Raw genomic sequence first — 16,468 nt, 5'->3', positions numbered from 1 at the left:
AAGGCTGAACTAATTTATGCAGGATAAGTCATCAACTGCCGAGCCGAGAAGTTCGTGACGAATCGAATTTACTGTAAGTTCGCTCATCTCTAGTTCTCACGTACAGGATTTGCTGCATGTATTCTGCAGCTGATTTTGCTACCCATTAAAGTAAATGGGTAGCAAAATCAGCTGCACAAAATATGCAGCAGATCCTATATGTGTGAACGTACCGTTTCACTCCAACATAGTTTGCACCGCGTAGTTAACCAATTCTCGACAACACTCCATTGCCTTTGGCTTGACCGATCTTGAATGTTGATGGTGATAAACTTCCTGCTGTGGGTTCTTGTTCCCTCCTTTCTTCTTGTCCTATAGCTTGTGCTTCTCGTGTAAGCCGGTGACTATAGGCCCTATTCTTTATTTGGGCAGTGAACGTCTAGAGAGTTTTTTTTTTTTGTTCTCAAAAAAAGTCTTTTGGAATGCTGATCACACATTGCCCTACATCTTCTGCCATGGCTGCTGACACCTAAATCACTAATCCATCTACTCTACTGCAGAACCTCTAATACCGTATCCCCTATAAATCTAATTATTTTGGTCAAGTGCTCTCTTTATAGCTATCTGACAGGTTGGCCCTGAATTGACAAAGTGACTTTGTATTGGAGCAGCATCTCTAATGTCACTTGGCCACAATTGGTTAATCAAACGAGGATGGTTGTACCGACCAAGTACAAGTTTGGGTATAGTGTGTAGACTCGGGATAGCAGATTCCCTGCAGCTACTCCTAGCCACGATAGAACAGTATGTAACAAGTTTATTCACCCATAATGCAACGCGTTTCGTGGAACTTCCACTTCATCAGGCATGCTCGATGAAGCGAAAGTTCTGCGAATTGCTTTACATTATGGGTAAATAAACTTGTTCTCACCTGAAGACTCCCAGCACCCGAAAGTTTGTTTGCTATATACAATAGGTTAAGAGGTTTTATTGTGATATGCAGAGAGGTCTTTGCCATATTTTTGATATTGGGCCTAAAGTTTTTGTTTGTCACCTGACAGAATTTTTACTCTTTGTATCCTGAATATCTGCCTGCTCATGGATAGTTAGAAGGGAACAATGTCTCTTTAGGACACCCACCTGTTTGTATGCCCTTCAAAATCGGTATTCCAACCCCAGAAAAAATTAGAAAGTGGATTGTGCATATATAAATATATATATATATATATATATATATATATATATATATATATATACACAGTGGCCCCTCAAGTTACAATATTAATCGGTTCCAGGATGACCATTGTATGTTGAAACCATTGTATTTTGAGACCAGAACTCTATGGAAACCTGGTAATTGGTTCTAAAGGCACCAAAATGTCATCCAAAAATAGGAAAAAGAGAGAATTAAAGAAAAATAAGTAGATAACTAATATAGATAAAGCAAATCCTTACATATAAAAGTAATAAAGATCTGCTGGGAGCTGTAAATCACTGTCTGTCAGTGTTTCCCAAGCAGGGAGCCTCCAGCTGTTGCAAAACTACAACTCCCAGCATGCCCGGACAGCCAAAGGCTGTCCGGGCATGCTGGGTGTTGTAGTTTTGCAACAGCTGGGGTGCCCTGCTTGGGAAAACACTGGTCTATGTAGAGGACAGGAGCTTCTTCAGGGTCCTGTACAGTACACGCAATGTCCTAAAAAAGTAACATGGAGTCGCCCTCATCTGGTGTCCAAAGGAGCAGCTAATCCTGGCACAGGTAAAGTGTACAGAACATGTAATACCTCCCTGTACTGTAGGGGGCGCTACCAGGCAGCCAGTCAGTGCATACACTTCAGTAATACAGGGGTCTTACCAGTGAAATGTCCATTCTGATTGGTCGGTTCTTCCAGCCATTGACACGTTTCACAGATCTAGACTGTCTGTACATTGTATGTTGAGTCTGGTTTCAACATACAATGGTCTAGAATAGACCATTGTATGTTTAAACTATTGTATGTTGAGGCCATTGTAAGTTGAGGGATCACTGTATGTGTGTGTGTGTGTGTGTGTGTGTGTGTGTGTATATATATATATATATATATATATATATATATATATGATACTTACCTGCCCTGATCCCCTGCGGCTGCTGGTCCAATGTAATTTTTTCCTCGTTCACTAAGGCTACATGCTTCTGAATATTTATTAGGGGACAAACATCAGGGACCAGCCATAACAGTGCACCAAGAGGCCAAGGAATGCCCCTAGTGGTCCCTGGAGACTCCTTTTCATATTATAATTTTTGTAGATATGTCGGGAACAATGCGATGTAGGAGAAAAAGGCCAATTGTGATAAGTCACCCGCACCATTAGCCAATACCGGAAGGTTATTGCGGGTGAGGATACTGTTTTTTTTATTTTTTATTTTTTTTTGGGGGGGGGGGGGGCAAATTTACTATTACAAGTAAACAGACAGTAACAGGATGCAAAAACATGGCGTGACCCTAGCCTAAGAGTGAAATTAGAAACACCTATATTACTTATTGGTCAGATAGGAAGGATATGTGCGAGAGCACGGCAAGCTTATGGGAATAACTGGTTCTTAGGAAACCAAACCTATTATAGTTCCTCTTTCCCTAGACCGGCAACTATTCAGGATGTTAAAGGGTACCTCTCAGCAAAAAAACTTTTGATATATTATAGATTAATGTATGCAGAATAACTTTACAATTGCATGTTATTAAAAAATATGCTTCTTTCTATTTAATTTTCCACTTTGAAGAAATGACCACTAGGGGTCTCCCTACCAGTCCTGGCAGCAAGCATTTCAGACTCATGCTGGAGTCCTAAACACTACGAGCTGCCAGTCTGCTTTGTTCACAAAGGAGAACACTCAGAGCTGCCAGCCTGCTTTGTTCACAGCCTGTTTGGCTGTGCACAAAGCAGGCTGGCAGCTCTGAGTGTTTAGGACTCCAGCACGAGTCAGAAATGCTACTATTGGAAAGTTATTCAACATTCATTAATCTAAAATATATCAAAAGTTTATTTGATGAGAGGTACCCTTTAATAAAACTTCTTAATGTAAAAAAGTATTACTGTACCTTTTTAGGCCGACAAACAAAAACCCCATAAAAATGTTATACAGAGGTATATTTAACTATCTCTGGTCACATCTAGTTTTTTTGCATTCAACTGTGGTGTAGATCAGGAATATTTCCAATGGAAACCTCTGACATATGCTGCCGAATAAATGCAGTATAAATGTACAGTGGCATGCGGCAGCCATTGACTTTAGTGTGTGTGTATATATGTATGTGTGTGTATATATATATATATATATATATATATATATATATATATATATATAATATTTTTTTTTTTCTATAAAAATATATTATTTTTATAGAAAATTTTTATGTTTTTTGTACGGTGTTCCTGTCCATAGCATGTTGTGTGGGCGCACGGTTCCTACAGGTGCTGAGTGTATTGGCAGCTTTCCAGGCAGTAAAGGTGACCACAGCCTGGATGGTGGTTTGGGCGGAAGTGTTCTTAAGGGTTACTTATATTTTTTGGCAGTAAAGGAAAGCATGTCATGTCAGGGTGGTAGGGACGTGTATATACTCTCTCTGCTGGAATTTCATTAACAGAACATGAGCTCAGTGATAAATGTTCCTTTTCTCTGCAGGAACGCACTATAATGCCTGAGGTTCGGGACCTTTCAGATGCTCTAACTGACCTGTCTATGGATCCCATCACTGGTGTTGGGGTAGTAGCATCAAGAAACAGAGCGCCTACAGGTTATGACGTGGTAAGTATTGGTTTGGGTCTAGAGCAGGATGTGAGATGATCAATGCCCGTCTGTCATTCACATTTAATTCTCAATATTTGTGTTTACGTTCTTCTGAACTAAATGAATGTCTTATGAAGAAATCATGTAGATCCTTACCTTCTGGGTGTGAAGTAGGACTGCACGATTTGGGGAAAATGTGCGATTACGATTAGGGAGGTAAATATTGCAATTTTGACATGTGATTGTGATGTAATAAGCAACTTGTGAAATTCCCCAATTTCATGTCCTTTCTCCCCCATGTCATGTCCACCCCCCCCTTTTTTTTTTTTTTTTTAATCACCAACTCCATGTCACATTTCTTCCTCCCATGTCAAATCACCCCTTCCATGACACATTTCTCCTCCATGTCGGCGTTGCTGCCCCCCCTCCATGTCGGCGTTGCTGCCCCCCCTCCATGTCGGCGTTGCTGCCCCCCCTCAATGTCGGCGTTGCTGCCCCCCCTCCATGTCGGCGTTGCTGCCCCCCTCCATGTCGGCGTTGCTGCCCCCCTCCATGTCGGCGTTGCTGCCCCCCTCCATGTCGGCGTTGCTGCCCCCCTCCATGTCGGCGTTGCTGCCCCCCTCCATGTCGGCGTTGCTGCCCCCCTCCATGTCGGCGTTGCTGCCCCCCTCCATGTCGGCGTTGCTGCCCCCCCTCCATTTCGGCGTTGTTGCCCCCCTCCATGTCGGCGTTGCTGCCCCCCTCCATGTCGACGTTGCTGCCCCCCTCCATGTCGACGTTGCTGCCCCCCTCCATGTCGACGTTGCTGCCCCCCCTCCAAGTCGGCGTTGCTGCCCCCCCCTCCATGTCGGCGTTGCTGCCCCCCCTCCATGTCGGCCTTGCTGCCCCCCCCTCCACGTCGGCCTTGCTGCCCCCCCTCCACGTCGGCCTTGCTGCCCCCCCTCCACGTCGGCCTTACTGCCCCCCCTCCACGTCGGCCTTGCTGCCCCCCCTCCACGTCGGCGTTGCTGCCCCCCCTCCACGTCGGCGTTGCTGCCCCCCCTCCATGTCGGCGTTGCTGCCCCCCCTCCATGTCGGCGTTGTTGCCCCCCTCCATGTCGGCGTTGTTGCCCCTTTCCATGTCGGCGTTGTTGCCCCCCTCCATGTCGGCGTTGTTGCCCCCCTCCATGTCGACGTTGCTGCCCCCCCTCCAAGTCGGCGTTGCTGCCCCCCCTCCACGTCGGCCTTGCTGCCCCCCCCTCCACGTCGGCCTTGCTGCCCCCCCCTCCACGTCGGCCTTGCTGCCCCCCCTCCACGTCGGCGTTGCTGCCCCCCCTCCACGTCGGCCTTGCTGCCCCCCCTCCACGTCGGCGTTGCTGCCCCCCCCCTCCACGTCGGCGTTGCTGCCCCCCCCCTCCACGTCGGGCTTGCTGGGAGTTGAAGTTTTGCAACAACTGGAGGTTCACAGTGTCGAAACCACAGCCTTAGGTGATCTCCTCCTTACTCTATGAGTCTAATAATAGGAAATGCTTGTACAAATTCTATATGCACGTTGATTCATTGACGTACATGGAATATTTATAATTTCTATATCTCCAACTTCTTTCGTCAGGTTTAATGGATGTTTAAAGTGTAAAGACTGACGTGATATTTGAGTGTATGTCGCTGTTATAGAGTCTTGGAAGGACTGTAATATACTCCAGTGCATTTTAGCATGTTGTCCATGTAACCAATATCCCCCCCCCCTCCGCTTTATCCTTACTTGTCTTGATATAGACATGCTTTACTGCTGTGCTATTTTTACGTCCCCTAATAAAGTCTTCTGCGCCCTATATACGTTCGCGCTCCTCCGAGAGGCACATTTCTCCACTGATTCATTAGGCCTCAGCGAAATGAATAAATAGGAATTTGTCTTGACTGCAAAATATTAACAGATGTTCACAGTCCTGACATTTGCCAAGTTGAGTAGAAGTTGCATGTTTGTGAATTGAACTTGAAATGTCAACGTTTCAATACGAAGGGGGGTGGGGGGGGGGGGGGCGCTTACGACTTTATGGCATCAGATTTCAGAAAGCCTGAACGGCTGCATCACATGTAAAGGAGATATTTTATGTAACTGTATCACTCTATTTACTCCGTGGGCTATATATTTATTTTATTTATTTATTGATGTATTTATTTATTAATGTACCGTATTTTTCGCCCTATAGGACGCACCGGCGTATAAGACGCCCCCAATTTATAGGTGCAAAATCTAAAAAAATCAAGATTTTGAACACAATAGTGGTCTTCAATCTGCGGACCTCCAGATGTTGCAAAACTACAACTCCCAGCATGCCCGGACAGCCGTTGGCTGTCCGGGCATGCTGGGAGTTGTAGTTTTGCAACATCTGGAGGTCCGCAGATTGAAGACCACTGCATAGGAGGTAATACTCACGTGTCCCCGCCGCTCCGGACCCGTCACCGCTGCCCTGGATGTCGCTCCATCGCTGTCGCCGTGTCCCCGTCGCTCCGGAACGTCTCTGCTGCCGGCCGGGTATCCTCGCTCTCCGTCGCCGCCATCACGTCGTTACGCACGCCGACGCACGTACGCGACGACGTGATGACGAGGAAGGAGAGCGCCGGCCATACAGGGGATCCCTGAACGGAGAAGACACCGAGGAGGCAGGTAAGGTCCCTCCCGGTGTCCTGTAAGCACTAACCCGGCTATTCAGTCGGGCTGTTCGGGACCACCGCGGTGAGATCGCGGCGGTCCCGAACAGCCCGACTGAACAGCCGGGTTAGTGTCACTTTCGCTTCACACGTGGCGGTCATCTTTAATCGCCACGTCTGAAGGGTTAATACAGGGCATCACCGCGATCGGTGATGTCCTGTATTAGCCGCGGGTCCCGGCCGTTGATGGCCGCAGGGACCGCCGCGATGGGGGTGTATTCGCCGTATAAGACACTCCGACTTTCCCCTCCGACTTTGGGGAAGAAAAAGTGCGTCTTATACGGCGAAAAATACGGTAGTTTTTTATTTGGTTGTTTTTTATTTATTTATTTATTTTATAGGCTTTGGTTAGGGCACATTTCCTTTAATGTGGCACTAACCAATCACTCTTCTTTGGTTATTTATTTCATTTATGTATTTATTTTTATTTATTTGGTTTGTTTAATTCTTCATTTATTTTTTAGGCTTTGGTCAGGACACATGTCTTTAATTTGGCTCCTATCTGTACATAGTATAATAGCTGAGCATGGAATATTTAATTTTCTAGGATTTCATTAATAATTTCCATGTATAAAGCTTTAAACGGTTGCCAGTAGTCATAGAAAAAGCCTGTGAGCTCTCAATTAGAGATGAGCGAACTTACAGTAAATTCAATTCGTCACAAACTTCTCGGCTCGGCAGTTGATGACTTATCCTGCATAAATTAGTTCAGCTTTCAGGTGCTCCGGTGGGCTGGAAAAGGTGGATACAGTCCTAGGAGACTTCCCTAGGAATGTATCCACCTTTTCCAGCCCACCGGAGCACCGGAAAGCTGAACTAATTTACGCAGGCTAAAGTCAGCAACTCCCGAGCCGAGAAGTTCGTGACAAATCGAATTTACTGTAAGTTCGCTCATCTCTACTCTCAATCCCTGCCCACACAAAGTGATTGACAGCGATTTCACATAGCGAACCCTGTCATTTGCTGTATGTGGACAGGCGGCGGCAGGACTCGCGGGCTTTCTCCGAGGCCCCCTTTTGTCCACCTGCATTTTCTTCTGGTGCTGTAGAAAAAAAGCAGAGAGCGCCCTGTGGGTTCCCGCCTCCATTGCGCAAAAGACGGCATTGGCATATTAGCAACGCCCCCAAGTCCCCATTCACACTACGGATTTTCATAGTGAAATCCCGCTTGGGGAAATACAGTGCAGCAGCCTCCAATTCTTCTCAATGGGATTCTGCTTCACGAGTCACACTACGGAATTTCCAAGGCGTATGTGCCGCCACACAAATTTCGGACACCAGACTTAGCCGATAGAATGAACATGTTTATTCTTTCAGGGAAATCCTCTGAAATGCATTGACATCTGTTGAGGTGGCTCATTTCCACATGGTCCTAGCACCGGCTTGTTTTACTGTCGCCCGCTCAAGACGGGATCACCATAGTGTGAATGAGTCCTAATACTTCTTGTATCTCCTGAACAGCGGCACCAAGCAGAGAGATATATATCTCATTTTAATCTGTTTATGGAGTTTAGTATGGGAGATCCAGCTGTAAATTTCCCTTTAAACAACTCCATTTCATAGTTTATATGATTTCTAATGTATTTGTAAATTTAGTTCATTTTTCCAAAATTGACTCCTTACCCCAGAAAAACTGCTGTAAAGTCTTGTTCACTAGCTGTTTCGCTTTCCTGCATTCTGCTGTTCATTGCCTGTTGTTAGGCTAAGTCTGTCTCTGGTAACAGCTATAGAACACAGGAAGAAGGGGGCGGGCCTTGGCATGTGCTGTGTACAGGAGGCTGAGAAAGCTTCTGCTTTGTACCTGAGGGCACATTGCTTGGTCAAGGCCTTGACAAAACACAGTGGGTTGCGAGAAACTGCTCTAGGCCAGGTGTGCTGCTATGTAATACCATTTTGAATAAACGGAGCTGACTGTGTGAACATCACTGGTGAGTGCCATTTTGTTGTTTTTCTTCATATAGATTGGAATTTGTTATTCCTTAGGACAGTGTTTCCCAACCAGTACGCCTCCGGCTGTTGCAAAACTACAACTCCCAGCATGCTGAGAGTTGTAGTTTTGAGACAGTCGGTGACACCCTGGTTGGAAAACACCCCTTTAAAAGATAGAGCACTCCAGAATATTTTACGTAATTTTAACCACTTGTAGCAGTGAAATCATTCAATCAGTGCCTGTCTTCTATTACTCTTTATGTGCGGATTATAGTATATCCTCCATTAAGGGCAAAACATACTCTTTTGTGGACCGTATTGTAATATCCTTCTGAATAAGAGCTAATTTGCATACTCTTTCCCAGAAAGCATAGCAAGGCCTATAAGACTCCTTATGCCCGTTTTACAGTCTCTCCAAGGAGACACATTACGCTTTCTTGTCTATGGGCTAGAGCCCTGCATTGGGATCGGGATCCAGCGGGATCCAATAAAAAACACTCGGGTGGTCACAAAACATACAGCTGGTCCCGCAAAATCCTGCACAGTCCTTCAAACTAGGGATCGACTGATTATCGGTTTGGCTGATATTATCGGCCGATATTCCAGATTTTTGACGTTATCGGTATCGGCAATTACCTTGCCGATAATCCGATAATGTCCCGCCACACGCCCCGCCCACCGCGCACCGCCCCCACCACCACCACACGCCGCGGCGGTGGTTGGGAGGACCCCCGGACAGGCAAGGGGAGAGAAGCGGGAGGCGACGGTGGTCTCTGATTCAGCCAAAGCCGCTGCAGTTCACTGATTTAAAGCGCCCGCTTTAAATCAATGATCTGCAGCGGCTCCTTTGGGGGATGGAGAAATAGCCGATAATTTATACCAGAATATCGGTATAAGTCATTGGCTATAGGCCTGAAAGGCCACAGATTATCGGTATCGGCTCTAAAAAAAACGATATCGGTTGATCCCTACTTCAAACCTATGAATTATATATTAAATTGCACGGGGACGGGGGGGGTACCCCTCCCTCAGCCAGGGGTACCCTTTCTTAAAACTGTGACAAAATGTTTGTGGACACACTGGACATGTTGCAGGAAAGGGTGGGAGTGGAACACACACCTTGAGGGAGCTGGTGATCATGGTTAAAAATTCAGCAGGAGCGGCGGAATAAAAGTCCTGCGCAGGGCTCAACTATGGGGACGTGCTTGAAAAAAGTTTTCCCGATCTTGTATCGAAATCCTCGTGTCTAGTTCTATCAATTAGAACAATGTTTCCCAACCGTGGTTGGGAAACACTGAATGAGAGGATCAAATACTGCTCAAGTTTTTGATCTTTCCTACATAGATATCACTTAAAGGAGTAGTCTAGTGGTGACCTAGTGGTGAACAACTTATCCCCTATCCTAAGGATAGGGGATAAGTTGCAGATCGCGGGGGGTCCGACCGCTGGGGCCCCCTGCGATCTCCTGTACAGAGCCCCGACAGCCCGCGGGAAGGGGCGTGTCGACCTCCGCACGAAGCGGCGGCCGACACGCCCCCTCAATACAACTCTCCTCGGCAATCTCCGGCTCTGCCATAGAGATGTATTGAGGGGGCGTGTCGGCCGCCGCTTCGTGCGGGCGTCGACACCAGCTATCTGGCCGGAGAGCCTGGCCCCCGTACAGAGAGATCGCAGGGGGCCCCAGCGGTTAGACCCCCCGTGATCTCAAACTTATCCCCTATCCTTAGGATAGGGGATACGTTTTTCACCACTGGACTACCCCTTTAAAGCCCACTCCATTGCATTTTTAGTGGGCTTAGATGTAACACTTTTATATAATGCACATTAGATTTCTCCCAAATAGACCTTCCCTTCATGGATCATTTAGCAAAATACGTACACCACCTGGTTCAAGTCTATAGGGCTGGTAGTTGTACTTGCCCCTATAGGTTGCTCCCCACTATGGTATGGGTGGTCTGACATTCCGCGTACAGTAATGACCTGCCCTGATTGAAGTAGTCCTGTAAAATACACAAGGCCTTTGTTTCTCAAAGAAAGATTTTCGTCAAAGCCCAATGGAAATAAACAAGAAAACCTTTCCTTCTCAGGCACTGAGACATCTGGACATTGTACATCAGCGGCCGCACGGTTACTGTAGTCTGACATTCTTCTTTATTGTCTTTTGTTACTTCTCCTCTTCACCCTCCGCCCTCGTACAGAATGTAAACGTTGTGTCAGCATGTTTTACAGTGCCAATCCCAATACCTGTAACACACATTTTTAGGGGCTTTTTGTGTATTGGTTAAAGGGGTACTCCGGTGAAAACCTTTTTTCTTTTAAATCAACTGGCGTCAGAAAGTTAAACATATTTGTAAATTATAAGTCAAATTTATAGCCTTTACCTCAAGAACCTCCCCAACTAAGGTGCATATTGATATGTATGGAAACGTGAATAAGTTGAGTAAAAAACTGCTTCACTAGTACAAAAAGAATTTTAATTCAATAAAATATATAAAAATATACTACACAAATACAGGCACTAATAAATACCCCACTGGGCCCTAGTGGAGTATCAAATGTTAAATAAATGGACATAGAATGTTAATTCGGCATATATGTGTATGCAGTCCAATAATCCGGCACCTGGTTAAAAAGTCCCTTTGCGGAGCAGATGGTTAAAGTGCACTTGAAAGATAATGTAGAATCAGACTCCGAATAGTCAATAGATGTTAGAAATATTAAAGAGATATTAATACTTGTATTTCTCACCGGCTGCAGCCGCCTGGTTCTCACTGGCGTGGACCGATGTCATGCGGCTGTTATGGGCTCTCCCGTATATCCACAAGATGGTACGTGGCGATCTCACACTAGGTTCGCAACACGGTGGTCCGAGCAACAGCTTGGACTGCATACACCAATCACCAGTTGATTTAAAAGAAAAAAGGTTTTCACCGGAGTACCCCTTTAAGCCTGTGGCGTTGTTTCTTATGACTTTTTTAATTGCTTGTAAAAAAAAAAAACTTTTTAGGAGAGTTTTTAAAACCTGTGTAGAGGAAGAGCGGTGCAGTTGCCTATATATATATATATATATATATATATATATATATATATAGCAACAAGTCGGATTACTATTATTTTTTTTTTAACTTAAAGAAGCAATCCGAACTAGGGATCGACCGATTATCGGTTTGGCCGATATTATTGACCGATAATCACGATTTTGGACATTATCGCCTCCCCCCCCCCCCCCCATCCTCTGCCCACATACCGCCTCCGCCCCTCCCATCCTCTGCCCACATACCGCCGGCGCCCCATCGCCTCCCCCCCATCCCCGTTGTTATAATTACCTGTTCCCGGTGTCCGCGATCCTTCTGGCTCCTGTGCTGTTGCTGTGCGCTGCGCAATGACGAGTGACTTCCCCAACGCAGGACACCGACAGAAGTATCGCGAACCCCTGGGAACAGGTAATTATAACACCGGGGATGGGGGGAGGCGATGGAGCGGCGGCGGTATGTGGTTAGAGGATGGGGGGGGGGCAGATTATCGGTATCGGCCCTTTTAAATCGATATCGGTCGATCCCTAATCTGAACAGTTGCTACGGGCAACTGCACCACTCTTCCTCTGCACAGGTTTTAAGAAATCTTCCCCAAATATAATAGCGATTTACCTGCTTCAAAAATTACCGGTCAGTGCTGCGTCTTTACCTCTTATTAGTTTGTGTTTCATGACACTGTCTGCATGTAGCAGCACTACCTACCAGATCTATACGGGGTCACCAGTTTGGAGATTTATACGTTGCATAGAGTGTGAATAGAGTCCAGGATATTAAAGGGTACCTTTCATATAAAAAAAAAAATGTTAATATATTATAGATTAATGTATTTCCAATAGCAAGTTATTAAAAAAAAAAATGCTTCCAGGGGGCAGCGCTGAGCTTGTCTGTGTCCCGGCTGCAGTCTGAGATTTAGGACTCCTGCATGAGTCTGAAATCTATTTAAAAAAAATTTTTTTCATGACTGTGTGAATCTATTTTTTTTTTTTTCATGACCGTGCCCGTTAAAATAGCCAGGGAGCCCTGATCAAACACAATTTTACAGTCCCTGGGAGTGGGTTAATATTTTGTCCGCCGACAAATTACGTATTTCCGTCCGGAGAGTCCATAATTTGAGAATAGCCTTACACGACCAGATATCTGACTCTCTGTTGTCTCTCGACTTATCAGCAACATTACATGGCAGCCATTTGTGTGGCTGGCCAGCTGAGTAATAAATGGATTGACCGGGTCTGCCAGAGTGGGGGCTGCTCTCAGAGTGGCTCTTCATTCTGGCTCATAGACTGAGATCCTGGATAGCATTCATATACCCCAAAACAACTACAATAGTACAATGGCACTGTTAGATTTCCTCACAACAACTACTATGCAGTGCCTGGTATAAAGACTAGTCCTCCCAAAGTCATCAGAGCAGTGAACCAACAAAGAACGCTAGAATGTTTTTGTTTGGAATTACTGGTGCAACTTTTCATTAGTAAAAAAGTTGTTTCTCAGGATCAGGTTATGGGCACTGTACACACGGAGATGGTGGCTTCACTGATACTGATATAATGGAACCTTTTTTTTATTTTTTTCTACCCAGTAGAGTCAGTCAGTCAGTGAAATCAGAGATGTGCCGGCCTGGCCCTGACCCCGTTTCCTGCTACGAGCCCTCTCCAGGCAGGAAGCAGTGCAGGAGCGTCCTAGTCTGCTCATATATATAGATTTCTGCATCCAGCAATGTTTTCTGTGACAGCAGGAGGAGAAGCAGCCGGTTACATGGAGCAAAGCCTATTTGTCTGGACTGATTTTGTAGTCATCGTGTAGATGGCTTGGTAGTCCTGACTTATTATTTTATTCATCTTTATTTGGCTAACGATGAAACATTATTTTGGAAATAGTCCGTACTTGTTAGTCAGGGTACTAAAGGGTTTTTCCCAACATATAGTAAATTAAAGGAGTATTCCGGCCATAGACATCTTATCCCCTATCCTTTGGATAGGGGACCAGATGTCTAATTGCGGGGGGCCCGCGAATGCGGGCCCCCCGCAATCAGACATCTTGTCCCCTATCCAAAGGATAGGGGATAAGATGTCTATGGCTGGAATTCCTCTTTTAATACAGTCACTCCATTTTTAATCTAGAGTATTTTTGTTTTGTTTTTTAAAGACCAGGCCAATTTTCATTTTGACATTTTTGGATTAAAGGAGTACTCCGGCGTGCACTTTTTTCCTTTTATCCCGTCCGGGCTGCAAAATAAAAGAAAACACACTTTCTCTTACCTGCCAACGAGCCCCCCGGAGCTCCGGTACACTCCGGTACAGGTGTTCAGCCCCCGGGCTGTATTCTTCTTACTTCCTGTTAGCCCGGCACGTCACGCGGAGCTTCAGCCTATCACCGGCCGCAGCGATGTCCCGCCTCGGCGGGCTCGTTTTTATTTGTATCATCCTTGTTTAGATGGGAATTTTTGATCACTTTATGTCCATTTTTCTCTGGTATATAAAGTAAAAAAATCTGCATTTCTGCTGTTTTGGAATTTTTGCGCTTTTTCACCTCGTGGGATCAGAAACATTATACAATGCCAAATATGTTTTTTGTTTACATAAAATTTGTATTGGGGACGGGCTTATTTACATATTAAAAAATATATTTTTTTAGTTAACATTTTTTTTTTTTGTCCCTATAGGAGAATATTACTGGTAATAGCAATCATTCGATTTCTAGTACTGTTCAGTGCTGTGCAATAGCATAGGAGTGATCAGTAGCATCGGCGATCTACTTACACTGTCTAGGGCAGCCTGGATGAGATGATCAGCGATCGTGTGTCATGGAGGTATGGAGAAGCCCTCCGGCCACCGTGTTAGCTAATCCGAACAGCTGCACTGCACTGCAGAGGTCCTGATCAGACTCCCCAAAGCCCTGGCACCTTACATTTCTTACTTTTACTCCTTTTTACTCCATTAAAGGGAACCAATCATCAGATTTTACACTATGTAACTGTTGGCAAAGCGTTATATAGGGTAAAATCTTTATCCCCACTAGGGATCGACCGATTATCAGACTGGCCGATATTATCGGGCGATATTCACGATTTTCTAAGTTATCGGTATCGGTATCTAACCTGCCGATAGTGCGGGGGCTTTAAATCAATGAACTGCAGTGGCTTTTGCGGGGCCAGAGACCGCCGCCACCACCCGCTTCTCTCCCCCTGCCTGTCCAGAGTCCAAACACCGATGCTGCCCAATTGCCTCCCCCATCCCCGGTTTTATAATTACCTGTTCTCGGGGTCCACGCTATTTCTGGCTCCGGCGACATACTGAGCTATCACTGTGCGCCGGGCCACTGACGGTGACTTCTGGTTGAAGACGTTACTAGTCATTGTGCAGGGCACAGCAACAGCGCAGGACGCTGCAGGAGCCAGAAGTAGCGCGAAGTACCCCGGGAACAGGTAATTATAAAACCGGGGATGGGGGAGGCAATGGGGCAGCGGCGGCGGTCTCTGGCCAGAGGATAGGCAGGGGGAGGCAATCGGGCAGCGTCAGTGGTTGGACTCAGGACCCCAGGACAGGCAGGGGGAGAGAAGCGGGTGGCGGCAGGGGGTCTCTGGCCCTGCAAAAGCCGCTGCAGTTCATTGATTTAAAGCGCCAGCTTTAAATCCTTGATCTGCGGGGCCAGAAACAGTTTATCAGGGTATACCTGCACACACACACATGCACCCTCATTTTACCAAGGATATTTGTGGGGGGGGGGGGGGAATTAAAATGTGCGGAATATCGGTATAAGTTATCGCCTATCGGCCTGAAAGTTCACAGGTTATCGGTATCGGCTCTAAAAAATCAATATCAGTCGATCCCTAATCCCCACTATCCCTGGGGGACGCTCCTGCCCCCAGGGATGGTGAGGATATGAAGTTATAAACTAGTCACCGCCGTGCCCCTAAGTAGTCCCCTGGGCGGGGAGCTCATCTCACCTAGTCCCGTTCTTCGGCCGGCAGTAACACCCCCTCCACTGGATTGATGGCCCATGTCCTCGCTCTGCTCCATCTGTTCAGTGAGAGGAGCGTCCCCCGGGGATGGTGAGGATAAAGTTTTTACCCTATATATTGCCAAGCGTTATATGGGGTAAAATCTGATGATTGGTTCCCTTTAAATGGACCAGCAGTGTACATACACGCACATGCTTTTTTAACTTGAGGACTAGGGACCCCCATTCTTGTGATTGGTGGGGATCCTAGTGTTTGGACCCCCATTGATCAGATGCTTATACATAGTGATGCGTAATCTTATGATAACCTTTAAATCTGCACAGACAAGCATCAAAGGTCACAACAAACCAACCTAAATATTAGATTTTGGTGCCTGTGCTTTCTTAGTGGTTTTATTGCCAGTTTTGTGTCCCACAGACACTAGCCTGAGCGCCTTTTAAATGTGCTGTGCAGATGCTACATTGAATAGAAGATGGAAAATTGGAGAAATTTCCAGTCATGTTAGGAATGTGACACTCCTTGAGTTCTGGATAACCTAGAAAGAGGAGCCAATCCACCACGGAACTGTATCTTGTCATCTAATATTAGTCTTGATCCGCTAGAAATATTTTGGCATTATAGTCATTTGTTGTGAACTGCTGCAACGTTATAATCAGTTCCAGACTTAAAAGTGATCCGAGCTGTGTCCTTAAGAAAGTCCTTACCGATACATGATTCCCCCATAAATAGCTGCAGATAGCTTCTCTGGTGGACATGCCCTGTCTATGTATTAAATGATTGGCCGTTCATTTGAATGACCGACCTATAATACAACACTACATCTCCAGACTTGTGGTGATCAACTCCTTGCCCGCTACCACAATCCATGGAGTTATTCAGGCTTTGACCAGTTTTCCATGCAAGTTATTAGTTGGAATAGCGTGTGGCCAGGTCCTCACCAATGTTTGTAGTACCCTGTCATTTAAAGCCAAAGGGAATGAGCTTCCCGCTCAAAATAGGGGCCACAATAGGTAGAATATGGGCGATTAAAAACCACTAAAGCTAGAATTTATCCTGGGGTCATGGTTAGAAAAGGTGTCATTTACATTTTAGTGATATCTTTAAA

General features: G+C 45.8%; 1 protein-coding gene across 3 annotated transcripts in view; it reads left to right on the top strand.

Moving 5' to 3' along the window:
• The window catches only part of MVB12B (multivesicular body subunit 12B), a 117,376-nt gene that overhangs the window by 12,600 nt on the left and 88,308 nt on the right, over positions 1-16,468 (top strand). For all 3 annotated transcript variants that reach the window (XM_056540967.1, XM_056540965.1, XM_056540966.1), the window contains exon 2: positions 3,644-3,766. In XM_056540967.1, the coding sequence (XP_056396942.1) occupies positions 3,656-3,766 (111 nt within the window). In that variant the 5' untranslated portion in view covers positions 3,644-3,655. The remainder of the gene's footprint in view (positions 1-3,643; positions 3,767-16,468) is intronic.

Source organism: Hyla sarda, chromosome 9 (assembly GCF_029499605.1).
Source record: "Hyla sarda isolate aHylSar1 chromosome 9, aHylSar1.hap1, whole genome shotgun sequence".
Lineage (NCBI taxonomy): Eukaryota > Metazoa > Chordata > Amphibia > Anura > Hylidae > Hyla > Hyla sarda.
The sequence above is the reverse complement of the archived record's forward strand: the minus strand, read 5'-3'. Positions and strand labels throughout refer to the sequence as shown.